Below are 23,856 nucleotides of genomic sequence, written 5' to 3'. Positions count from 1 at the left end.
GCCACACACACGTACAGCTCAAGTCAAAATGATTCGCTCACTTGTGAAATGTTTTCAGATATTTCCCAAATGATGTTAAACAGATTCAGGAATTTTCACAGTATGTCTGATAATATTTTTTCTTCTGGAGAAAGTCTTATTTGTTTTATTTCGGCTAGAATAAAAGCATTTACATTTACATTTAGTCATTTAGCAGACGCTTTTATCCAAAGCGACTTACAAATGAGGACAAGGAAGCAATTTACACAACTATAAGAGCAGCAGTGAATAAGTGCTATAGACAAGTTTCAGGAGTGTAAAGTCTAAGCAAAGCATTAGTAACGTTGTTTTTTTTTTTGAGAGAGAGAGAGAGAGAGAGAGAGAGAGAGAGAGAGAGAGGACAGTTAGTGATATAGCCAGAGAGGCAGTTACAGATTAGGAAGGAAAGTGGAGACTAAACAGTTGAGTTTTTAGTCGTTTCTTGAAGACAGCAAGTGACTCTGCTGTTCTGATGTAGTTAGGGAGTTCATTCCACCAACTGGGCAGATTGAATGCGAGAGTTCGGGAAAGTGATTTCTTCCCTCTTAGGGATGGAACCACGAGGCGACGTTCATTCACAGAACGCAAGTTTCTGGAGGGCACATAAATCTGCAGAAGTGAGAGCAGATAAGAAGGAGCAAAGCCAGAGGTCGCTTTGTAAGCAAACATCAGAGCTTTGAACTTGATGCGAGCAGCAACTGGCAGCCAGTGCAAACGGGTGAGTAGCGGAGTGACATGTGCTCTTTTGGGTTCATCAAAGACCACTCGTGCTACTGCGTTCTGAAGCAGCTGAAGAGGTTTGATAGAGTTAGCTGGAAGCCCGGCTAGTAGAGAGTTGCAATAGTCCAGTTTGGAGAGAACAAGAGCTTGAACAATGAGTTGAGCTGCATGTTCAGATAGGAAGGGTCGGACCTTTCTGATGTTATAGAGTGCAAATCTGCAAGATCGAGTTATTAATTTTTCAAAAATCATCTTAAGGTCAATATTATTAGCCCCCCTAAGCAATATTTGTATCGATTGTCTACAGAACAAACCATCGCTATACACTGACTTGCCTAATTAACCTAGTTAAGCCCTTACATGTCAATTTAAGCAGAATACTGGAAAATATCTAGTCAAATATTATTTACTGTCATCATGACAAAGATCAAATAAATCAGTTATTAGAAATGAGTTATTAAAACTATTATGTTTAGAAATGTGTTGGAAAAATCTCTGCGTTAAACAGAAATTGGGGGAAATATGAAAGTTTCAAATTTATCAGGAGGGCTAATAATTCTGACTTCAACTGTATATAAATGAGAAAAGTAGATTTTGAATGCATTATGAGGGTTAAAACAAGTGTTTGTTTTGTTTGCATCAGCATTACTGGAGTTGAAGTAATAATTAGAGTGAATAAAATCTCTGAGGTGTGAATGCGCTGATGCGTGTTGTTGTGTGTTATGGTTGTGTATCTGTGGATGAGCTGATGAACACTGTAAAGAGCTTCTTCATTCATACAAAGTTAAAGGTGCTGTGTGTGAGTTTTTGACTCATCTAAACATAAAAATACCGTTATATGTTAGCATAATTTTATTTGTTCATTTTATTTTTGTATTTTATTGTATCCTATTTTTTCTAATTAAATGTTACCATCGTTCATTCATTTCTCTTATCTGCACACACATATACAGTTGAAGTCAGAATTATTAGCCCCCCCTGATTTATTAGCCCCCCTGTTTATTTTTTTCCCCAATTTCTGTTTAATGGAGAGCAGATTTTTTCAGCACATTTCTAATCATAATAGTTTTAATAACTCATTTCTAATAACTGATTTATTTTATCTTTGCCATGATGACAGTAAATAATATTTGACTAGATATTCTTCAAGACACTTCTATACAGCTTAAAGTGACATTTAAAGGCTTAACTTGGTTAATTAGGCTAACTAGGCAGGTTAGGGTAATTAGGCAAGTTATTGTATAACCATGGTTTGTTCTGTAGACTATCGAAGAAAATAGCTTAAGGGGGCTAATAATTTTGACCTTAAAATGGTTTTTAAAAAATAAAAAACTGCTTTTATTCAAGCCGAAATAAAACAAATAAGACTTTCTTCAGAAGAAAAAATATTATCAGACATACTGTGAACATTTAATTGCTCTGTTAAACATTTTTTGGGAAAAAAAATTCAAAGGGGGCGAATAACTCTGACTTCAACTGTATATATTGTAAAGCTGGTGTGTTGTTGTGGTTTCAGTGCTGTGTTTTTGCAGAGGTGTGAATCAGCAGCTGAACTTTAACACCTTCACTCTGTATTTAGTCTAACTAAGGTGTGTGTGTCTGCGTGTCTGATAAACCGCAGTGATGACAGACCTCTGCTAAATGTGACAGCACTGTCTGAAATACGAGTGTGTGTGTATGTGTGTGTGTGTGTTTGTGTCAGAATTTGCCTATTGTTTGGTCTATACATGGATAGTTCAATCTGAAACCAACTACAAATACTCCAAAAGGAAAAATAAAAAGCTTAATAACCTTTATTTATATATTTTAATTGTCAGGTAAGATTAAAATATGTAATCTCAACATTTGGCTTCTGCTGAGAATTAATAATCCACTATATCGTGACCGTGAACACGCATGTTATTGTTATCATGGGCTCTTCAAAATAGTAAAACAATAAAAAATAGTAAACTTTTATTATTTAATTTTTTCCATCATAGTTTAATCTGAACATTGATTTAAAATAAAGCAATACACTAAAAATAGATGTCTTTTTGTTATTATTATTATTATTATAATACATCCAGCTTATCAGTATCCTGAAAAGGAAAAAACATATTAGTTAATTAGCTATTAGTTACTAGTTAATTAAAGTTATTAGTATCTAATACAGTTATGGTAACTAATAACCTTAAAGGTGCAGTATGTAAGTTTGACACCCAGTGGTTAAACTAGGTATTGCACTCCTGGATCAAAACAAACGCAAGCGCAGGTTGCCAGATTGAGGACAGAAGCGAGTGATATAAACCGTGTTCTAAATAAAAGCAAGAGCACACAATAGAGGGAACATTTTCCATATTAATAGGAGTTTTTGTCCTAGCAAACACCTCGAATTGATATATTAGAAACGGCTTTTATTTCTCACAGCTGAACAACAGAAAACTGACAATGATCACCTCAGGTAAACCTCATGTGCTTTATTCAGTGTTAAATGCTAATAATGTGAGTCTGAATGCCATTTTACATCACATTTATTGTCATTTACTGAAAGCAGCAGCAGATAGTTCAGCTCAGATATGGAAAATAAAATAAAGCGTTTGAAATTGAACTTAATAACTAAACACATATCAGTGATTCAGCATGTACATTTAATAATGTTATAGAGGGTTAATATGTATTCAATAGATTATAAACCTTACCATTTCATGAGTGAGTGCACTATTCTGTGCTTCTGAATGGCTGTATTTAAACTTCTGTCGTGTTTTGTCTGATGCAAACAGCCAAAATGCTCATCACTGCGCATCTCATCATGAAGCCTGTTGTTAGGACACAGGGTTGCAGTGTAAGCTCCTCACCTAATGTTTACATTCATAATATTTATATTATTTGCAAATTAATAACCTCATGTGGAACTCTGAATCTGTGATTCATTTTGGAGTCTACTACTGTCCACCGGAGGTCGTATTTCAGTCACAGACGCATGCTTTCAGAGCTTTTCTGAATGAGTGAATGAAATGCGCTGTTTTCCACCAAGGCAACCTTGGTGCTGAAATATAATTGGTTTAACTGGCATTGGGCGGGTTAAAAATACCAAAACAAACAGCGTTCCTGCACCGAAAACACATTTTCAAAGCAGAATATCTGACTTTAGCATTGTTTTTCAGATAAATAAGAATGTTCACTCAGCATGTTTCTTAAATATCTGCAAACATATGATGGTATTTTAATGCTTTAGAAGAGTCGACTTACATTCAGCACCGTTAAATTTTCAGAATCTGATTGTAATATAATAATGCACACCTTTGGTAAAGCTGCTTAGAAACAACAGTTATTGTGAAAAGTGCTACACAAATAATCTTAAATTAAATTGAATATATCTTGATTACAAACATATCAAAAAAAAGAAAATGTAGCTCCACCACATGCCAGCACATCATAAAACACCAGAAGCCAAAGGAAAAGCTTTTGAGATCTGTGTGAGACTTTAACACACTCTTGTTGTGTGTGTGTTTGTGTGGCATGTGTGTTTGCTCATGGCTGAAGTGTGTTTACAGCTTATACAGTTTCCTCTTTGAATCATCAGTGTGTGTGTGTGTGTGTGTGTGTGTGTGTGTGTGTGTGTGTGTGTGTGTGTGTGTGTGTGTTTGTTTTCCACACTGCTCTCATCTTACACCATTGATGTCTCGGTAAAAGATTAAACTCATAGTGTCTGCTGTGACATCACATCTGGGTAGGCCAGACCCTTTATAAACCACACACACACGCACATTGCAGGCACACACTCGCTGGGATCCGGACAGACTTTTCACAGTGGAAACTGTAGTAGGATTGTGTGTCAGAATGCTGAACACTGCTTGGTAAGGAGTGTTTATATTATTAATAGATGCATTTCACTGTATATGACAGGTTTTCTGTCCATCTGAATGTAGTTTGGTTATCTAGAGATTATTGATAGACTGATTTTTGAGCATTTGTAAGTGTTTGAATTCAAGTTAATGATGTACACTGTAAAAAATATCCGTTAAATAGTAGTTTTCTGTATTTTGTGGCTCTTTTTTTTTGTTTTTCCCTATTTATTTCTGCTTTTAATTTGCATTATGGGTGCTTAATCTTTCCTCCAACAACTTTTAAACTTGAAAAGTTGTAAAAAGTGACTTTTATGAACATTTTTAATTGTTTAAATTGATTTATTGTTTAGATTGGTGTTGTATATTACGCTACAAAAACCTTGTAATAAACTACCAGTATATTTTCTGCTATTTTACAGACTTATTTCTCTATATATTATTATTTTTTATACATTATATTATTTTAAACTACTAAAACATCAGTAAAAGTCACTTTGTTAAACTGTAGAGTTGACTTTTCAACAACAAAAGTCGACAGAGCAGAGATCAACATCCCATAATGCAATTCACAACCAGAAATACACAGAAAACACTTGTGAATCACAACACATGGAAACTGTTAATTAACATAATTACCGATGGCGTGCCGTTGAATTCGAAAAAGTAGCGGTGTACATTATTTTCTTGTAATTTAACAGACTGGAGTCAATTAGTATTGTTATATTAATAAATAAGGTGACCGAGTGGCTCAGTGGTTATCACTGTCGCCTCACAGCAAGAGGGTTGCTGGTTCAAGTCCTAGCTCGGTCAGTTGGCAGTGATTTCCCCGTGTTCACGTGGGTTTCCTCCGGGTGCTCCGGTTTCCCCCACAGTCCAAACACATGCGCTATAGGTGCATTGGTAAGCTAAATTGTTCGTAGTGTGTGTATGTCCTGGTCCTCCAGATTGGGGGTTGAGTGTTGGGCTAACGACTCACCTCCAACACCAATATGATGCGGCTAAATATCAGCTTCGATGTAAACGGCACTGGAAGTAAGAGTAAATATATTAATAATTAAATAAATGTGGGAAGGTTTGGTACAGTTTGAATTTTACCACAGTATCATTACATTAACTGTTTTATTAATACTGTTTTTGTTTTATTTACATATTACACACACATAAAAAAATCTACAATTCAAAAAAGTATGTAAATTTCTAATAATGCAATGCATTGTAAAAAAATTATGACAACATTAAGTCAAGACAACAAATATTTGTGTTTTTATGTTGTTTTAATTCATTCATTCATTCATTCATTCAGTCCCTTATTTATCAGGGGTCGCCACAGCGAAATGAACCACCAACTATTCCAGCATATGTTTTACACAGCGGATGCCCTTCCAGCTGCAACCCAGTAATGGGAAACACCCATACACTCTCTCTCTCACACACACACACACACACACACACACACACACACACACACTCATACACTACGGCCAATTTAGCTTACCCAATTCACCTTTAGCGCATGTGTTTGGACTGTGGGGAAAACTGGAGCACCCAGAGGAAACCCACGCCAACACGGGGAGAAACTCCACACAGAAATGCCAACTGACCCTACCGGGGCTCGAACTAGCAACTTTTTTGCTGTGAGCCAACAATGCTAACCACTAGGCCACCGCACCACCCTTATATTGATTTTAATAACGTTTTTTTAGGTTATACAAACTATAACTCTATTATTTTTACTCAGTTTGATTAATGTAAGATGTGAAATAACTGAAATCATACAGTGTATGCTTCCACAACCTGCTGGAACTACTTTAGTTGTGCCTTTATCTGAAATTAACAGCACGCCTTAGAAAGCTCATCAGCCAATCAGAATTGATTAATTGACTGTTGTAGCTGTGAAATAATAGAAATCATTCAGTGTAGTGATATGGAGCTGTAATGCGCCCACACCTGCCAGAACTACTTTAGCTGTGCGTTTATCTGTAAATAACAGCACACCTTAGAATGTTCATCAACCAATCAGAATCAAATATTTGACTCTTGTAGCTGTGAAATTGCTGAAATCATTCAATGTAGTGATATGGAGCTGTAAGGCGCCCAAAACCTGCCGGAACTACTTTAGTGGTGTGTTTATCTAAAAATAACAGCACACCTTAGAATGCTTATCAGCCAATCAGAATCGAGTATTTGACTGTTGTAGCGCTGAAATGACTGAAATCATTCAATGTAGTGATATAGAGCTGTAATGAGCTCAAAACCTGCCAGAACTACTTTAGCTGTGAGTTTATATATAAATAATGGTTCACCTTAGAATGTTCATCAGCCAATCAGAATAGAGTATTTGATTGTTGTAGATGTGAAATAACTGAAATCATTCAGTGTAGTGATATGGAACTGGAATGTGCCGAAAACATGTCAGAACTATTTTAGCTGTGTGTTTATCTGAAAATAATGGCACACCTTAGAATGTTCACCAGCCAATCATAATCGAGTATTTGACTATTGTAGCTGTGAAATAACTGAAATCAATCAGTGTAGTGATATGGAGGTGTAATGCGCTCAAAACCTGCCGGAACTACTTTAGCGGTGCGTTTATCTAAAAATAACAGCACACCTTAGAATGTTCATCAGCCAATTAGAATAGATATAGAGCTGTAATGCGCCCACAACCTGCCAGAACTACTTTAGCTGTGAATTTATCTATAAATAACAGCACACCTTAGAATGTTCACCAGCCAATCAGAATCAAATATTTGACTGTTGCAGCTGTGAAATAACTGAAATCATTCAGTTTAATGATATAAAGCTTTAATGAGCTCAAAACCTGCTGGAACTACTTTACCTGTGTGTTTATCCGAAAATAATGACACACCTTAGAATTCTCATCGGCCAATCAGAATCAAGCATTCAGCAGCCCAGTAGTGTAAGTGTATATACACATTGGGATTGACTGACTGATAAGAGCTACTGCTAGCACTGATGTTGACAGATTTGTATGTAGAACTTCAGATTGTGTTTGTTTTGTCAGTGTTTGGGCTGGTTAGTGTATATTTGTCTCGACTCTGTTATCTTGATGGAATTGTGTGCACTAATATGCATATTCAAGCGTGCATCTTAAGTCCTGTATTTTCCATAATGTTTTTCCATGTTTATTAAAAATGGTCCATGTGCTGCAGCAGATTAATTTCTAAAAGCACAAGTATTCAAATGTAATAAAACTCCATGTAATCATTAATATGAGCACTTAAAAATTGAATGCATGATCACAATAATAGTAATATAACTGTTTAAACAAGCACTGTTTGCCTTCCAGACCATTCCTGAAAGTGCTACACGTTAACTAGCCAAATGCCCGAAATAATACGGTCTGTTCAGTGTTATGTAATCCTGGTTTATGGAGCCGAGGTGTCAGGACTGATGTCAGACTCACTGAGTCATGCGGCTTTACAGCAAAGATCTGTTTGTCAGCTATTTACACTTTTCAGAAAACATGCACTCGACTACTGTGCTTTTTAATTGAGGCAGAATCGTTGATTTTTAATTATTTATTTGTTTTTTGTTTGTTTATTTCTTAATTTAATTAAATTTTATTTGTATTTGTTATTTATTTTATTTTTATTTTATTTCTTTTTTTATTTCTTTTATTTTATTTTATTTCTTTTTTATTTATTCTATTTTATTACTTATTTTTTATGTATTTATTTTTTTAAAAATTTTATTTTTTATTTCTTTTATTTTATTTTGTCTTTTATTTATTTTATTTATTTTTTATTTATTTTATTTTATTATTTATTTTTTTATTTTATTTTATTTTTATTTATTTTATTTTTATTTTATTTTTATTTTTATTTTTATTTTTATTTTTATTTTTATTTTATTTTTATTTTTATTTTATTTTATTTTATTTTGCTCGCCAAAAATGTAATGCAAGTAATTGCATATAGAATCAAAGTTTGTATTTACATAATGTATTTGTGTGTGTGTTATTTATTTATATATGTATTTATAAATTTGTGTATGTGTGTGTGTATTTATGTATTTATATATTAAGTGTATGTAATACACACTCATATAAACAAACATATAAACAAACCTATACAAAAAAGTTATCTAAATGTATATATAATTTGTATCACATACATATATACTTATTTGCATATATCTAAATATAAACAGTGCACACATATATATTATGTAAACACAAACTATTATTTTGAATGTGATTAATTGCAATTCATCTTTGTCCAGCACTTTCTTTTTTTTTCTTTTTATGCTCACCAATGTTGCATTTATTTGACTTTAAAACAATATTATGCATTAAAAACTATATGTAAAATATTATTATAATTTAAAATAATAATGTGTAATGTATGTTAAAATGCATTTCATTTCTGTGATGCAAAACTGCATTTTCAGGATCATTACTCCAGTCTTCAGTGTCACTTCAGTTATATGCTCTGAAAAAACATAACAACATTTATATTCATTTATAATATTAATGTTAACAAAATAAGATTTGTATTTCAGGAAAACAACACTAAAAATTGCATTATAAAAGCCTCAGTTGATGCATGATCGCTAAATAAATCAATAATTTTTCTTTATCTTGCACTAAACTAGCTGATGTTTTCCTCCTGCCTCAGCTGTTTTGTCTCCTGCTGTGTCCTTGTTTAATCCAAATGCCATTAAGAGAAGATTGGTGGTAATTTGGTCAATCTAATTATGCTTTCGGTTTCATTCCGGCAACCCCTGCTGTTTGATGTGCTTTGGCCCCTCCCCTTCTCACAGACTCATCAGCTCTGATTGGTTGTGTTTCAGATTTAGCCACGCCCACAGCCGAAGATGTCAGACAATGGGGAAGTAGAGGACAAGCCGCCAGCTCCGCCCATGAGGAACACCAGCACTATGATTGGCTCGTCCAGTAAAGACTCAGGACCGCTGAATCACGGCTCCAAACCACTACCCCGCCCAATCCAGAGGACAAGAGAAGGAAAGAGGGATTCATCCGATCCATCCTGACCGGAGGAGGAGACAAGAGTGAGTGACTCAATTAAGTCTCTAAACCAGGGGTCTCAAACTCAAATTGGTGGGGGGGGCATTTCAGTGACTGATGATTCATAGGAGGGCTGTTTTAACACTCAAGCACAAGAAAAAAGTGGAAACCTGACATAACTGATGCATCTTAGGACAACAGACATGACGTTTATATCAAGCATTACCTGTCAGCAGTGATAATGCAAATCAGCACGTTTATCGTGTCACACATCAGCTGCTGAAATATATCTGTGGTTGTTGTGTGTATGGACGAGCTTAAGACACACACACTCAGTCATTCTTCCACAGAGTATATACTAGAGGTGTGAACATATACTGGTCTCACGGTTCGGTTACGATTATCATGCCATCGATTCAGTTCAATTCGATATTTCGGTGCATCACGGTGCATTCCATACGCAGTGTTGTATTTTGGGGGGTGGCTATAACAAGCTGTCTATAAAAACACACACACACACACACACACACACACACACACACACACACACACACACAGCACCACATTGTCTCTCATTCATACACACACACAAACATAGACGGCACCAAACACACACACACACACACACACGCTTGCTTGCTTGCTTGCTCGCTCACTCGGGAGTGATATTGTGAGACCGCCTACTCCTGTAAAAATTACAGCAGAGTTACCGACCGCTCCCACGCTTTTATTCGGAAATTTATTCCCGCACCGCATAAAGTCTGGTCTGGTCCCGCGACAATGCACAGGTACAGCCGCGGGAATTCATACAACTGAGAGGAAAAGAGAGGGGAGGAAAAGTCCACAGAACAAACATTTTTCAATTCACGACCCATTGCACTCCCCCTCTTAATCCTCTCTTTAGATTAGGAATTCACAGTTGATAATAACCTAAAGTTGAGTGAATGAATAAAGATTTGACCCTCTCTGACCTATGTATTAGGAATGATATTATCTATGTTACCATTTTACTGTAACTGTTATTTTCATATATTTTATTTGATGAAACTTTTTATTTATTATTATTTTTATTTATTTTTTATTGTGTTCTCTTACTTTATTGTTTGTAAAACAGAAAAATGTTTGGCAGTGGGAAATGTACATTTCTACTACAAATAAAAAATAAAAATAGAGCTTCAGTAAAAATAGAGCACTTACGGACATATACTTTAACGTTTAAATCAGCCACAGGATTAAAACGCATGTGTGTTACTCTTGACCATACGCTGAGAGAAAATGAAAGTAAAACTAGTGTGAATGCAGTACTTTAAATGTCGACTAGGCGGCGGGTCAGAATCACAAGTGGCTAGACGTGACTGCACAACAATGATAGAGGCTCAAAAGCATAAGTTTTTTGTGGGGCCGAATCTGGTTATATTTTTGACGTCAGATGTGGGCCGGAGGGAGGAGGAGGGCGGGCCGTAAATTACAGTAAATGACCCCTGCTCTAAACTGTGACCAACATCACTGCTGTGCAAATACAATGTGAATATTCTGACAAAGCACTCTAAAAGTTATTAAATGTACTTTAAAGAGCCCACAGGATCAATATTGTTTATGTTTATTATCACAATATAATGAATTCTTGAATATTGTCTTATGGTTTGTGCAGCAGTTGGGCTCCAGAGGTAAAAAACTGTTTGGTATTATGGTAGACTCTTTAATGATTTACTGTTAAATCCATTTGTGCATTTATGTTAGCTTGCTTTAAAATAATCAGCTAAATTTGTGGGTAAAACTACATTACCCATGATGCTTTACAGAGTGCCCCCTTTCCATTTATATATGTTTCTATACATGTTCAACAATTAAATGAATGTTTTTTTCTTTTTATTTATTACTCTTTTGAAAACTAAAATCTCTTTATTTATTATTAGCTAATCCTACAAACTACCATAATGTTAGCAATATGCTAAAGATGTGTTTAAATAGTCTATCAAAGTAGTAGAACTATTTAAAGATTGTTTATTCATGCCACAACATGGAAGCAATGTGTAAAAACATGATAAAGCAAGCTAACATGACAATCTGTCTGACACAAACACAGAATAAAAAGTAGCCTGTGTTAGTAGTGTGCTAAAAAAATCAATGTGTTAAGTCATATTAGCAATAAACTGAAATAGGCTAACAGTGTGCTGCAACATGCTAACAATGTTCTAAAATATGCCAGCAACATGTATAAAACATGTTAGTGATAAAAATATACTTGCAACATTCTATTAAGTTGTTTTAAACAAGCTAGCAGTGTGTTAAATGCTACTAACATGCTAACAATCTATTAAAACGTGTTAGCTAATAGCTACCACTCAGACTACCACAGCAAATATCTAACATGACAATCTGTCTGACACAAACACATAATAAAAAGTATCCTGTGTTAGCGGTGCGCTAAATTATATTAGCAACGTGTTGTCATATTAACAACACACTAATACAGACTAACTATGTTCTAAAATATGCTAGCGACATGTTCGAAACATGTTTACACTTCTTAGCAAATTTCTAAAGCAGGCTAACAAACATGCAAGAAGTATTTCTGAAATGTCAACCTGTTTTTACTGTTAAAACATGCTAGCAATGTTAGCACACAGTAACACATCATCTTAGCAACATCCAGTGTATCGCAGTGAGCGGCTAACACTTTCTTATGTCTGATTTTTAGATTCTTATTAGTAGAGTTGCATGATTCTGGCTAAAAAGAGCGATTTTTGACTATTATTATTGATTTTTCTCAAACATATGGTAAAACAACAATATTAATATTATGTGTAGCTCTACTGGTTTCTATAAATAATTCTATTCACTTATAATAATTCTGATGTTGAATTATGTTTGAGACATAGGCCTATTCTTGCAATCTGTCATTAACAACATTATTAGACCATTTAATTCACTGGTAAAATCAACATTATATAGGCTAGAGTAGTTACCCTACTGAAAAAAACAGCTTAAACCAGCCTAGGCTGGTTGGCTGGTTTTAGCTGGTTGACCAGCCTGGTTTTAGAGGGGTTTTGGCCATTTCCAGGCTGATTTCCAGCCTGGTTTTAGCTGGTCAGGCTGGGAGATGACCAGCTAAAACCAGCTTGAACAGCCTAGCCAGGCTGCAGCCCAGCCAAAACCAGCTATGTCCAGCTTAAACCAGGCTGGTCAAGCTAGTTTTAGCTGGATTTAGCTGCTCATTTTCTAGCCTGACCAGTTAAGACCGGGCTGGAAATGGCTGGAAACCAGCCTGGAAATGGCCAAAACCCCTATAAAACCAGCCTGGTCAACCAGCTAAAACCAGCCTAGGCTGGTTTAAGCTGGATTTTTCAGCAGGGTAACTACTCTAGCCTTTATAATGTTGATTTTACCAGTGAATTAAATGAAAATATAGAAATTTCACACTCTTTCGACACTCTTGTGTTCGCTATGAAAGAAAAAACAGATCAAATGCTTCGCAATCATAACTCTAAAATGCGATATGATTATTGAAATGATGTGCACGCTTTCGGTTTCATTTTCACTGCTAAGTGCTGTTCATACTTTGCGCGCTGCTCAAACGATCACTCTGTGCCACAAACTGAATATCATTTACAACTTTATTACCTGTTACTCACAGCCTATGCAGGTTCTGTTCACTAAAGTAGACGTGCACGTGTTTATCATTAAGTAGGGCATGCACCCGCCCTCTCTGTGGTAAGAGCTCACGGTCAGCAGCTCACGTCACGTGTGATTTCCCGGCTGCGAATACAGCATTATATGAAGAAAAAAATGACATTTTTAGGTGAATTATACCTCATAAATACAGTATGTGACTCTTTCAACATCATTTGGAGGTGTCCATGTCGCTGAGCAATGTATGTGAAATAATGAAAAGATTCGTGCAGCCGCCTTTGCTTCTCTACATAACTTGAAAATATGATTGGCAGAATCGTAGAAATGCTGGACTAAGATCGTCTAGGGCAGTGTTTCCCAACCCTGTTCCTGGATGCACACCAACAGAACATATTTTGAATGTCTTCCTTTTCTGACCCATTAACTTCAGGTTTTGGAGTCTCTTCTAATCTTCTGGTGAGTTGATTCAGGTGTGTTTGATTAGGGAGAGGTTGAAAATGTGTACTGTTGGTGTGCCTTCAGGAACAGGGTTGGGAAACACTTGTATAGGGGGTCGAATGGAGATCGCGATCTTTTTTCGATTAATTGTGCAGCACTACTTATTAGCTTATTTGGCTTTCATCGCAGCCGATTAGCTTTTATAGCACTTCTTTAAAAACTTCTTTAAAATCCCCATGGAGAAAAATAAATGAGAAAATATTTCCTGAAAATGTGGCCAGCGCTAATGTACTGTGTAGGCAACTGTTCAGGGTCAAAGGTCATGAAGAGTGTCACACCTGACATCTGTTTAGCAACTAGCAACATTATGACTGTAACCTTTGACCTTTTGAGGTTTTTATTTAAAACGGTGAACACACTTCACACTCTCCCTTTAGTTTAGGGGCTCCAATTCTCACACTTTCTCAGTTTATAACACACACATCGCCAAACATTTGTGTGTCAGGAGTTCATCTGGCTCGTGTTTGTGTGTGTGTGTCTGTGTGTGTGTGTGTGTGTGTGTGTGTGTGTGTGTGTGTGTGTGTGTGTGTCCGTCCATCCGTTCGTCCGTCCTGAGCGGCTCATGTTTCAGGAGGCCTGTTTTGTGTTAATTATCAGCCGTTAGCACATCATTAATATTAAAGACCCAGAAAGAGCAGACGTGGACGAGAGCATGCTGATGTTTAAAGGAAATTAGCAGCATCTACTGACTGGCACATATACATAAATACATACATACATACATACATACATACATACATACATACATACATACATACATACATACATACACATGCATACATGCAAACATACACATGCTGTAAGTAACACAGACACATACATATGTAGAATTGTACACACAAGTAACAAACAAACACACAGAAGTAGCTCAAACACACACACGAGTGACACACACAAGAACTATACTCTAATTGAGTGTAATAGATGCCAGATCATGAATGTATTGTAATTAAAATGACTATTTTATTGGGAAATAATCTTGTATTCGTTCCTTCATTCTTTCCTTTGTTTCTTTCTTTTTTTTAAAGGCTTTAATTGTCAGACTATTGTTAAATAAGCCAAATCAAGATTAAAAAAATTCGGTATGTGTAAATGAATTATGTATATGTGTAAATACACACATGCATGCATATCTTTAAGAAAATGTTTATTTATAATCTGATATATATTAATAATATTGATGTATATGATACAAATTATATATACATTTAATTATCTATGTAACAAGATTGTTTTGTTTTTATATATGTGTGTGTTAATGCTGATTTATACTTCTGCATTCAGTGATCGGCGTGACCCATCAGCGTATCTGTGCATTTATACTTCCACGTGCTGCCAAGCTGACCAATCACACAGCTTGCGCTACGTGTTGTTGCGACTTGTAGTTACATTTTTTTGAGAGGTGTGGTCAGAGTTGCCGTCAGCCACGGCAAGAGCTATGCGACTGCATGAAGGCTGCGCCAGACCATACGCGTGCACTTGATGCAGAAGTACAAATCAGCCTTTACCCATATATATATTCAAAACAGCTTTTATTTTGGATGCGATTAGTCTTTGCTCAGCGCTAAATAAATATAATTAGTAGATTCTAAATTGCTTGTGAAATAATCTTATTGCTCTATTTTATTAAAAGCACTGTAAAAACTTAAAGGAGTATTATTACAATTGAACATTACTATTCAGTGTTTCCTGTAGGATTTTTTCCAGCTGTGGCGGCAGGCCTTTTTACACAGATCTACTAACTACATGTGGCGTTATTTCAATGACAAATGTCATGAGCGCAGTATTACAAGTCGAGATCGCATTCATGTAATAGCCTACAGCATGCGAATCTCTTTGCCTGCGCGCCGATTTCCTCTGCTCGTGCACAAAGCTTCTTGCGCGCCCTCAAATACGCGCTGCTCAAGCGCAGACAGTGTTGCCAGATTGGGCGGTTTTGAATTTATTTTTGCGGGTAAAAAGTGACATAGGCGGGTAGTGAAAATTTAAGCGGTTTTGCAAAGGCGTGCCCGCCAGCCCCGGTCAACCCTCATAAACCTGTTTTGATCTCCCAAAGAGATGCCATAGCCCCCGTTCTTCGCATACATATGCTTAGAACAGTGTATAAACGCTTGCGATCTTGACAGCTTTTGGGCTGGAAACAGTCAGCATCATCTGGCAACACTGAGCGCAGATCTTCTTGTGCGCTCTCAAATAAACGCTGCTGAGGTGTGATTTAGTGCGTTTATGTAACAAGTATGTCTCCAACATTTATTATATTTGCTAGGAATATTTGTGAATGTCTCCAATAGACCTACAGAGCAGTATTAATGCGTTCTGAAGTAAAGTGAAACAGCTGTATGTCGTGTTAGCTGGCCTCACGCATCACGCACCTGCCAGTCAGTCAGTCAGCACGTAACTTTAAAGGGTTAAACAAATGACGCACAGCACTACTACGGTCGGCTACAGAAAAGTTCACGCGGTTATAATTCGCTTACTCTTTAATACGTTTTGGTGCGATTATATTAAATCATCTGATATTAAAAAATAAAAGGTTTTGAATAAGAAGCTGTAATGTAGCCGTGGCGGGATGAATTTTGGCGTGGCGCCCCGCCATGGAAGCATGAATGTACTGGAAACCATGCTATTGTTATACTAGACAGATATGTAGATGGATGATAGAAAATTGTGTTACGCTGTATTATATCTGTTTATTTAACATGTAATACATCTTTACAGTACATAATTGCAGTTTTCTACATGCAAACATTCTATAACTATTTTTATTTCTTATTCCTATCTGTGACTCCACCCCAATTCTAAACTTTCAGCCAATAAGAAGAAGGAGCGTCCAGAGATCTCCCTGCCTTCAGACTTTGAGCACACCATCCATGTTGGCTTTGACGCCGTCACCGGTGAATTCACTGTAAGTGCTCAGATTTCTCTGTAAATATATGTATATCTGATTTCAGATTTTTTATTTAAATCATCAGGCCATCTGTTTGATTGGGCATCATAATAGATCATGAGGTCACCTAATCCAGTGGTTCCCAAAGTGGGGGTCGGGACCCCTCGGGGGGGTCGCGGGATAATGAGCGGGGTTTACTTGGTGATTTCCAAAAATCAAATTCATTTTATGAAACTATCAGAATTACCATATTTATATTTACAATAATAGTTCTAAAACAACACACTTTTTTTCTAATTGGATTGCGACCCCTGGGGTCTCATTACGTTAGATTAAAGACAAAGATATAGTGTCAGATGCAGCAGATTGATTTCATGGCACCAGGGTAAGCTTTCTGACACCTTTACGGCATACAATAAAATTAAATACAGGCCACGACTAAACATGGAGGATGATCTTTGAGTGGCGTTCTCCAAAATTAAACAAAGAATAGATCGGGCCTATTGGTGTGTTTGAGCCGTTTTGCATTTGTATTTATTATATTATATATATTATATAAAATATTGGGGGTCGCGAGTCACTGGCGTTGTTATTTTGAGGGTCACGGGCTAAAAAGTTTGGGAATCCCTGATCTAATCAAATTAAAATATAAATAAACCAGGTTTCAGTAGAAGATCAAACTCCCCTCAGTTCAAATAGTTTTTTGGGTGTTGGTATCAAATTGTTAGCCTTAGGGTTATTTATGAACTAGCGCACTCCAAAAATTTACATTTAGAAACTTCATTTATTCAATTTCCTTCTGCTTTGTCTGATTTGTCAGGGGTCGCCACAGCGGAATGAACTGCCAACTTATCCAGCATATGTTTTACACAGCAGATTACCTTTCAGCAATGGGAAACACTCTCACATTCACACACACTCATACACTAGTAGTTTAGGATGCAGTGACACGCAGATCAGCCACTTTTGACGCTCATAAACAGTCATAAAATCTTCATACTGCCGGAATTAGAAGGTTTGCTAAAGGTGCAGCTGTGGTGCAGTGAGGGGTTTGCATCTTTAATAATCTACGACAGTTTGCGTTCATTAAACAGTAACAATGATTAATAAATTCATATGAAACAGGCCCTTAAATGTCACGTCTCATCTTCAGTTTCGGGCTCAGGTACGCTTTGCACCCTACAAGTGTACCGCGCCTGAGCCCGAGTGAACCGTCCTCAGGCACACCGCTTCCAATCGGGCACGCTCTGCATTGTTTGCGTGTTGCAGGCTACGTAATTTACGTAGGAATTTGCGTTTTTGGCTGGGACCATAGACATAATAAATACTTTATATTTAAATTAATATAATATATTAAATAACAATTAATGAATAATATATATTAATTTATTATCTATGGGCGGATCCACGGGCTGGGCTGCTCGGAGGTTAATTCTGGGCCGCATGTGGCCCACGGGCCGCCAATTGAATAGCCCTGTTATAGACATTCAAAAATATTTTCTTGCAGTGAAGTTCATGTATGCTCTTAGAATTAACTGAGTAAATCTGTTTTTAAATATTAATATATATATATATATATATATATATATATATATATATATATATATATATATATATATATATATATATATTTAAATATATATTACTATTCATAAAATGGCTAAATTTGTATTTATAGAGCATATATTTGTGTAAATAAAACTAAAAATATATATTTTTCGGCCGTTTTTTGTATTTTAGTTTATTGTGAAATAAATGTAAAACTATATTTGTGAAAATATTTCTCATCATATGAGTAATTACACCCACAATTAAGTCTGATTAAAAGCTCATGTTTTCTTTTCAAGGCAGATTGCTTGCATTTTAGTGTAGTTTATAGTTAGGTCTTGGAGATTTATGAATCCTCCTCACTACTCCTAATGTTTCTCTGATTTATACACTAGATTTAACAGTAAAATGCACTGTGAAATAATCTTGGAGCAAAAATTTCGGATAGTCCTATACTTAGGTCTGCCATGCTGATTTAGGAAAAAGAATCGTCAAAATAATGAGCAAGTTGGGAGCTGCTTTTAGTCTTCAAATGCTTTGAGTAACCCAGATTTGCAGTGGTTTTCAGTGGTGTTTCTGTGTTTGCGTATGTAGGGCATGCCAGAGCAGTGGGCTCGATTACTCCAGACGTCCAACATCACCAAACTGGAGCAGAAGAAGAATCCTCAGGCCGTTCTAGACGTGCTTAAATTCTACGACTCGAAAGAGACATCCAACAACCAGAAATACATGAGCTTTACAGGTACAGCACACACTGACATACAGATGAAGACCGAATTTACAGCCCTCCTGTGATTTTTTTTTTTTATTTATTTTTTTATTTATTTTTTTATTTATTTATTTTTATTTTTTTATTTATTTATATTATATTATATATATATATATATATATATATATATATATATATATATATATATATATATATATATATATATATGTATATATATATATATATATATTATTTATTTATTTATTTATTATTATTTTTTTTATTATTATTTTATTTTTTTTTTTTTTCAAATATTTCCCAAATGATGTTTAACAGAGCGATGGATTTTTCACAGTATGTCTGATAATATTTTTTCTTCTGGAGAAAGTCTTATTTGTTTTATTTCAGCTAGAATAAAAGCAGTTTTAAATTTTTTTAAACCATTTTTAGGTCAATATTATTAGCCCCCTTGAGCAATATAACTTTCAATAGTCTACAGAACAAACCACTGCTATACATTGAGTTGCCTAATTAACCTAGTTAACCCTTTAAATGTCCCTTTAAGCTGTATAGTAGTGTCTTGAAGAATTTCTAGTCAAGTATGATTTACTGTCATCATGGCAAAGATAAAATTAATCAGTTATTAGAAATTAGCTATTAAAACTATTATGTTCAGAAATGTGTTGAAAAAAATCTCTCCGTTAAACAGAAATTGGGAATTGGGGGAAAAAATAAACAGGGGGGCTAATAATTCAGGGGGCTGATAATTCTGACTTTAACTGTATATAAATATATATATAAAGAATATACATAAAATGTGTATTTATAGAGCATATATTTGCATAAATATATTTTATGACCATCTTTTTTGTATTTTAAATAAATGTAAAACTACATTTGTAAGCATAAGTGCACATACGCACAGTCACACACACAAACTTTGGATTATGGTTTATATTTATTGTAATTTATTTGTATTTTAATATTCAAATGTAATATTCATTATTGTTCATTATTTTGTATATTGCATAGTTATTGTTTGCTTATTAATTGTGCTTGTAATATTTAAAGCACACATTTAATATGTTACTTAAATATAACAAGTAATGGAATAAACAGTTGCAAATGGGTATGATTAATATATCTGAATTCATATTATATATATATATTTATATTCTTTTCATTACAGATAAAGGTGTGGAGAACTTCAACTCCTCCAGCGCAGTGGTAAGTGTGTGTGTATGTGTATTTGTGGGTCTGTGTGTGGGTCTGTGTGTGTGTGTGTGTGCGCGTTTGTGTGCGTGTGTGCGCGTGTGTGTGTGTGTGCGTGTGCGTGTGCGTGTTCGTGCGTGTGTGTGTGTGTGTGTGTCTGACAGCCCTTTGGGGTCAGCAGGTGAATGTAGACAAATGTCCTCTTGGCTCACAGTACAGAGTGACAGAAGACGGCCAGGGGGAGAGAAAGAGCTGGAAAGTGTGTTTAGGGAGACACTGCAGGCAAAAACACACACCTGTCAGTTCTCAGATTTGTAGGTTTTTGGCTCTTCATGAAGTGTTTCTCTTCAGTGTTATGTGAAGAAAACATCCAAAATACACTTATTTCTTTTGGTGCACTGCATTTCTTTCTTAATTTATTGCAATATAATTAACATTGATATACGACTGTTTTAATGCTAAAATGTATCGTGAATGGATACTTAAATGCTGATGAGATCGCCTGGAAAGGCAGTTTACCCTGCCGACAACAACGCTTCATTTGCATGCTTTGTTTTAGACTGTCCCCACCTACATGAATCACTGTCTGTAAAATGTATAAAAACTTACAGTAGAGAGTTTCCTTCGATAGCGCCACAGCGACGCTGAGTTCTTCTTATTAGAGGATTCTGCTTTGAAGATACCTGAAAGTTCTCCCTGGTTTTTTGGGCTCGTCTTAGAAATTCACAACAGTTTTGGTGCCGTGAGCCAAACTAGAGAAATTCACAATAGTTTATTTTTCAGATAAACGTCTGTTAACTTACTATCTGCAAATATATTATGGGGTTAATATTCTTTAGAAGACTCAAAAATGCAAAATCAACACCTTTAAAATAACCCATAAACTGCTGAAGTATAGTGACAGCTGTTAATTATTATTATGATTTTACCTGATATACCTGCAGTGTCTTGCCTTTAAAACACAAGCAGCAAGGTGACAGAGTCTCATAAGAGCTGCCCACTCAACAGAAGGACAGAAATGATGCCAGTCACTCTAGGCAGTGCCAGCAGGTTCATCTCACTCTCTCTCTCTCTCTCTCTTTTTCCCTCTCTCTCATATTCTCTTTCTGATTCTCTCTCTTTTTCTCGCCCTGCTCTATCTCTATTTCTCTCTCTCTCTCTCTCTCTCTCTCTCTCTCTCTCTCTCTCTCTCTCTCTCTCTCTCTCTCTCCCTCTCTCTCTCTCTGCACTGTGAATCAGCATCTTTTCCACTGTTTCTCCTGGCGAGAGCATGTGTGTGTGTGTATCAGTAGTTCAGGTTAGATGTTCAGTGAACTCTCCGCCAGCCGGTGTGTGTGTGTGTGATTGTCAGATGGTGATTGGCTGATGGCGGTCGGCATGTTGGCGTCGGGTCTGTTTTGCACTCATGTTGTGATGTCCGTGGCTCAGCCTCACTTTCTACTCCGTTTGTTTGTCGCTCCGCAGGTCCCCAAAACTGTGTCCGAAACGCCCGCCGTCGCCACCGTCTCTGAGGATGAGGACGAGGAAGAGGATGAAGCCACGCCGCCGCCCGTCATCGCCCCCCGGCCCGAACACACCAAATCTGTGAGTGCTTCTCTCTAAGCATTTTTAGAGTTATTTTGAGCAATGAAAATAGGAATAATGAGAGTAAAATAAGATGCAAAGACAAACCGTCATACGTTTGGGTTTAACGCTTGTGTGATGTTCACTCTGGGCTGATTTTGAGTGTTAATTTGGCCACAACTTTCTCTGGTTTCAGCAAATAGAATGAGTTTAACCTTAGATAAACCTTAGTTTGACACCTATTTTGAGAAAATGCTTTGAAAATGTTGAAAAATTCAACAATACACTCTCTGCAAATGAACCACCCTTTCGTTATGTTGGGGGCTGTTTTTGCCCCATTGATTTTTATTATATTGACATGACATAACAGCATATAATCATGCGTTATTGATTGTTGCTGGTTTTCCCTGTTGGGAAAAGATGAAATGAAGTTTTTTTTACTGTTGATCATCAGTTGCAGTTGTTGTGAATTTCTCACGGCACCAAACTGTTGTGAAATTCTAAGACGAGCCCAAAAAAAACAGGGAAAGCTTTCGGCAATCTTCAAAGCAGAATCATTTAATAAGAAGGACTCAGCGTGGCTGTGGCGTCATCGGAAAGAAACTCTCAACTGTACAGCAGGCACTAAGATTTTATACATTTTTACAGACAGCGATTCATGGGGGTGGAGACAAACCTAAACAAAGCATGCAAACGAAGTGTTCACGATACATTTTAGCATTGAAAACAGTGTGCAAATGATGTTCTGGAGACAGAAACAGTCCGACCAGTTGACCGGCTTGAGAAGACAATAGACACAGCCGTGATGTGAAACTGACAATTTGCATTACTTTGGAGACAGTCAGGGCTCAGGAAACCAAGACATTTAAAGGTCTGTCACACCCTAAAAACAACTCTTCAGTTATTTATAGATTATATAAATTTATATTTCCACACAGTGTAAAAAAAGCTTAGTTTCTGCCTTCTATGTGGAGTATAGTGTGTGCGTGTGCGCGTGCGTGTGTGCATGTGAGAGACTTTTGTGCATTTATCTTGATATGTCTGAGAAAATCAAAATAAGCAACTCAGCTCAAACATAGTAAACATAGTAAGTGTATTTATGCACACATATGCACTATAATCTGCTGTTTTACTCTATAGAACTCCATAAAAAGCCAAAATATTGTTTTGCACAGGCTTATCTAAAGGGTTAATGTGCTGCCAACTGATGAGCAACAGTATAATTGACCCATTGTACCTCTTCCCAACAGGGAAAACCACCAACAATCAAGAATACATGATTATATGGTGCCAAGGTTTTGCGATCAAAAAATGTGATTATAATGGAAGTGAATGGGGCAAAAACAGCCCCCAACATAATGAAAGGGTAGTCAGTTTGAACAGTACACAAGGGTTAAGTTTGGTTGGGATTTAAAAGAAATTTAGATCTTGTGGGTGGTTGCAAAAGGCTGATTTATACTTCTAGGGCTTAATTTGTGCTGGAACACGCCAGATCCGGCACCTCTGAAATCTGATCCGGCACCTCATTTTACCGATCCCCCTCCTCAACCACCCTCCTCCCCCATCCGCTGTTCACTTTCACTTTCTTCCGCGACTCACCAACCCTCTTCACGTTCGTCCGCGACACCCCCGCCCCACTCACTTTCGTCCATGACACCCCTCCTCCATCCACCGCACCAATACTCTCCCACCTCCCCCTTGCTCTTCAATTTCGTGCGCGACTCCTCTCCATTCTTGAGTAACATTCCGGATCCGTTACCCCGATCTGTTCCGGGACCTCGTAATTCACAAATTAAGCACTGTATACTTCTGCGTCAAGCACAGAGTATGAAGGGTCAAAGCCCTCGCTGTCGCTGTCGCAACAACGCATACCACAAGCTCTGTTATTGGTCTGCTTAGGAGTAGTGACGAGTGTGGGCGGTGCTGAGAGCCTTGAACCCGATGGAGCGAAGTGTTTACAAGTGTGGACTCCCTGTGAAGGAGCTCCAGATGGAAAGTTTTGTTTTGTGTTTACCTTATGATTAAAGTTGTTGCACGTCCGCCGGTTCTCTCCTCTGAATGAGTGAGTTTTAGCTACTTGTACATTAAGGTAACGTTCAGAAAAAACAAAACACTTGTAGAGAAACTCAGCACAGAGGAACATAAAAACCCTCTGCCAGCTAGCGTTTGGGAAGTGTTATTGCAGAGCAACACAAAGAGCACGCTGAAGTATAAATGCATGGCAATGTGCAAGGTAGGCACTGTGAGTCAT

General features: G+C 36.6%; 1 protein-coding gene across 1 annotated transcript in view; it reads left to right on the top strand.

The window, feature by feature from the left end:
* The window catches only part of pak1 (p21 protein (Cdc42/Rac)-activated kinase 1), a 78,657-nt gene extending 57,013 nt beyond the window's left edge, over window positions 1–21,644 (top strand). Inside the window, 6 exon segments of the mRNA XM_056478015.1 lie at window positions 9,381–9,533; window positions 9,536–9,599; window positions 16,497–16,591; window positions 18,716–18,863; window positions 20,020–20,057; window positions 21,507–21,644. Of these exon segments, the coding sequence (XP_056333990.1) occupies window positions 9,405–9,533; window positions 9,536–9,599; window positions 16,497–16,591; window positions 18,716–18,863; window positions 20,020–20,057; window positions 21,507–21,644 (612 nt within the window). The 5' untranslated portion in view covers window positions 9,381–9,404.
* The last annotated feature ends 2,212 nt before the right edge of the window (window positions 21,645–23,856 follow it).

This window comes from Danio aesculapii, chromosome 18 (genome assembly GCF_903798145.1).
Source record: "Danio aesculapii chromosome 18, fDanAes4.1, whole genome shotgun sequence".
NCBI lineage: Eukaryota > Metazoa > Chordata > Actinopteri > Cypriniformes > Danionidae > Danio > Danio aesculapii.
This window is presented reverse-complemented; position numbering and strand designations above follow the sequence as displayed.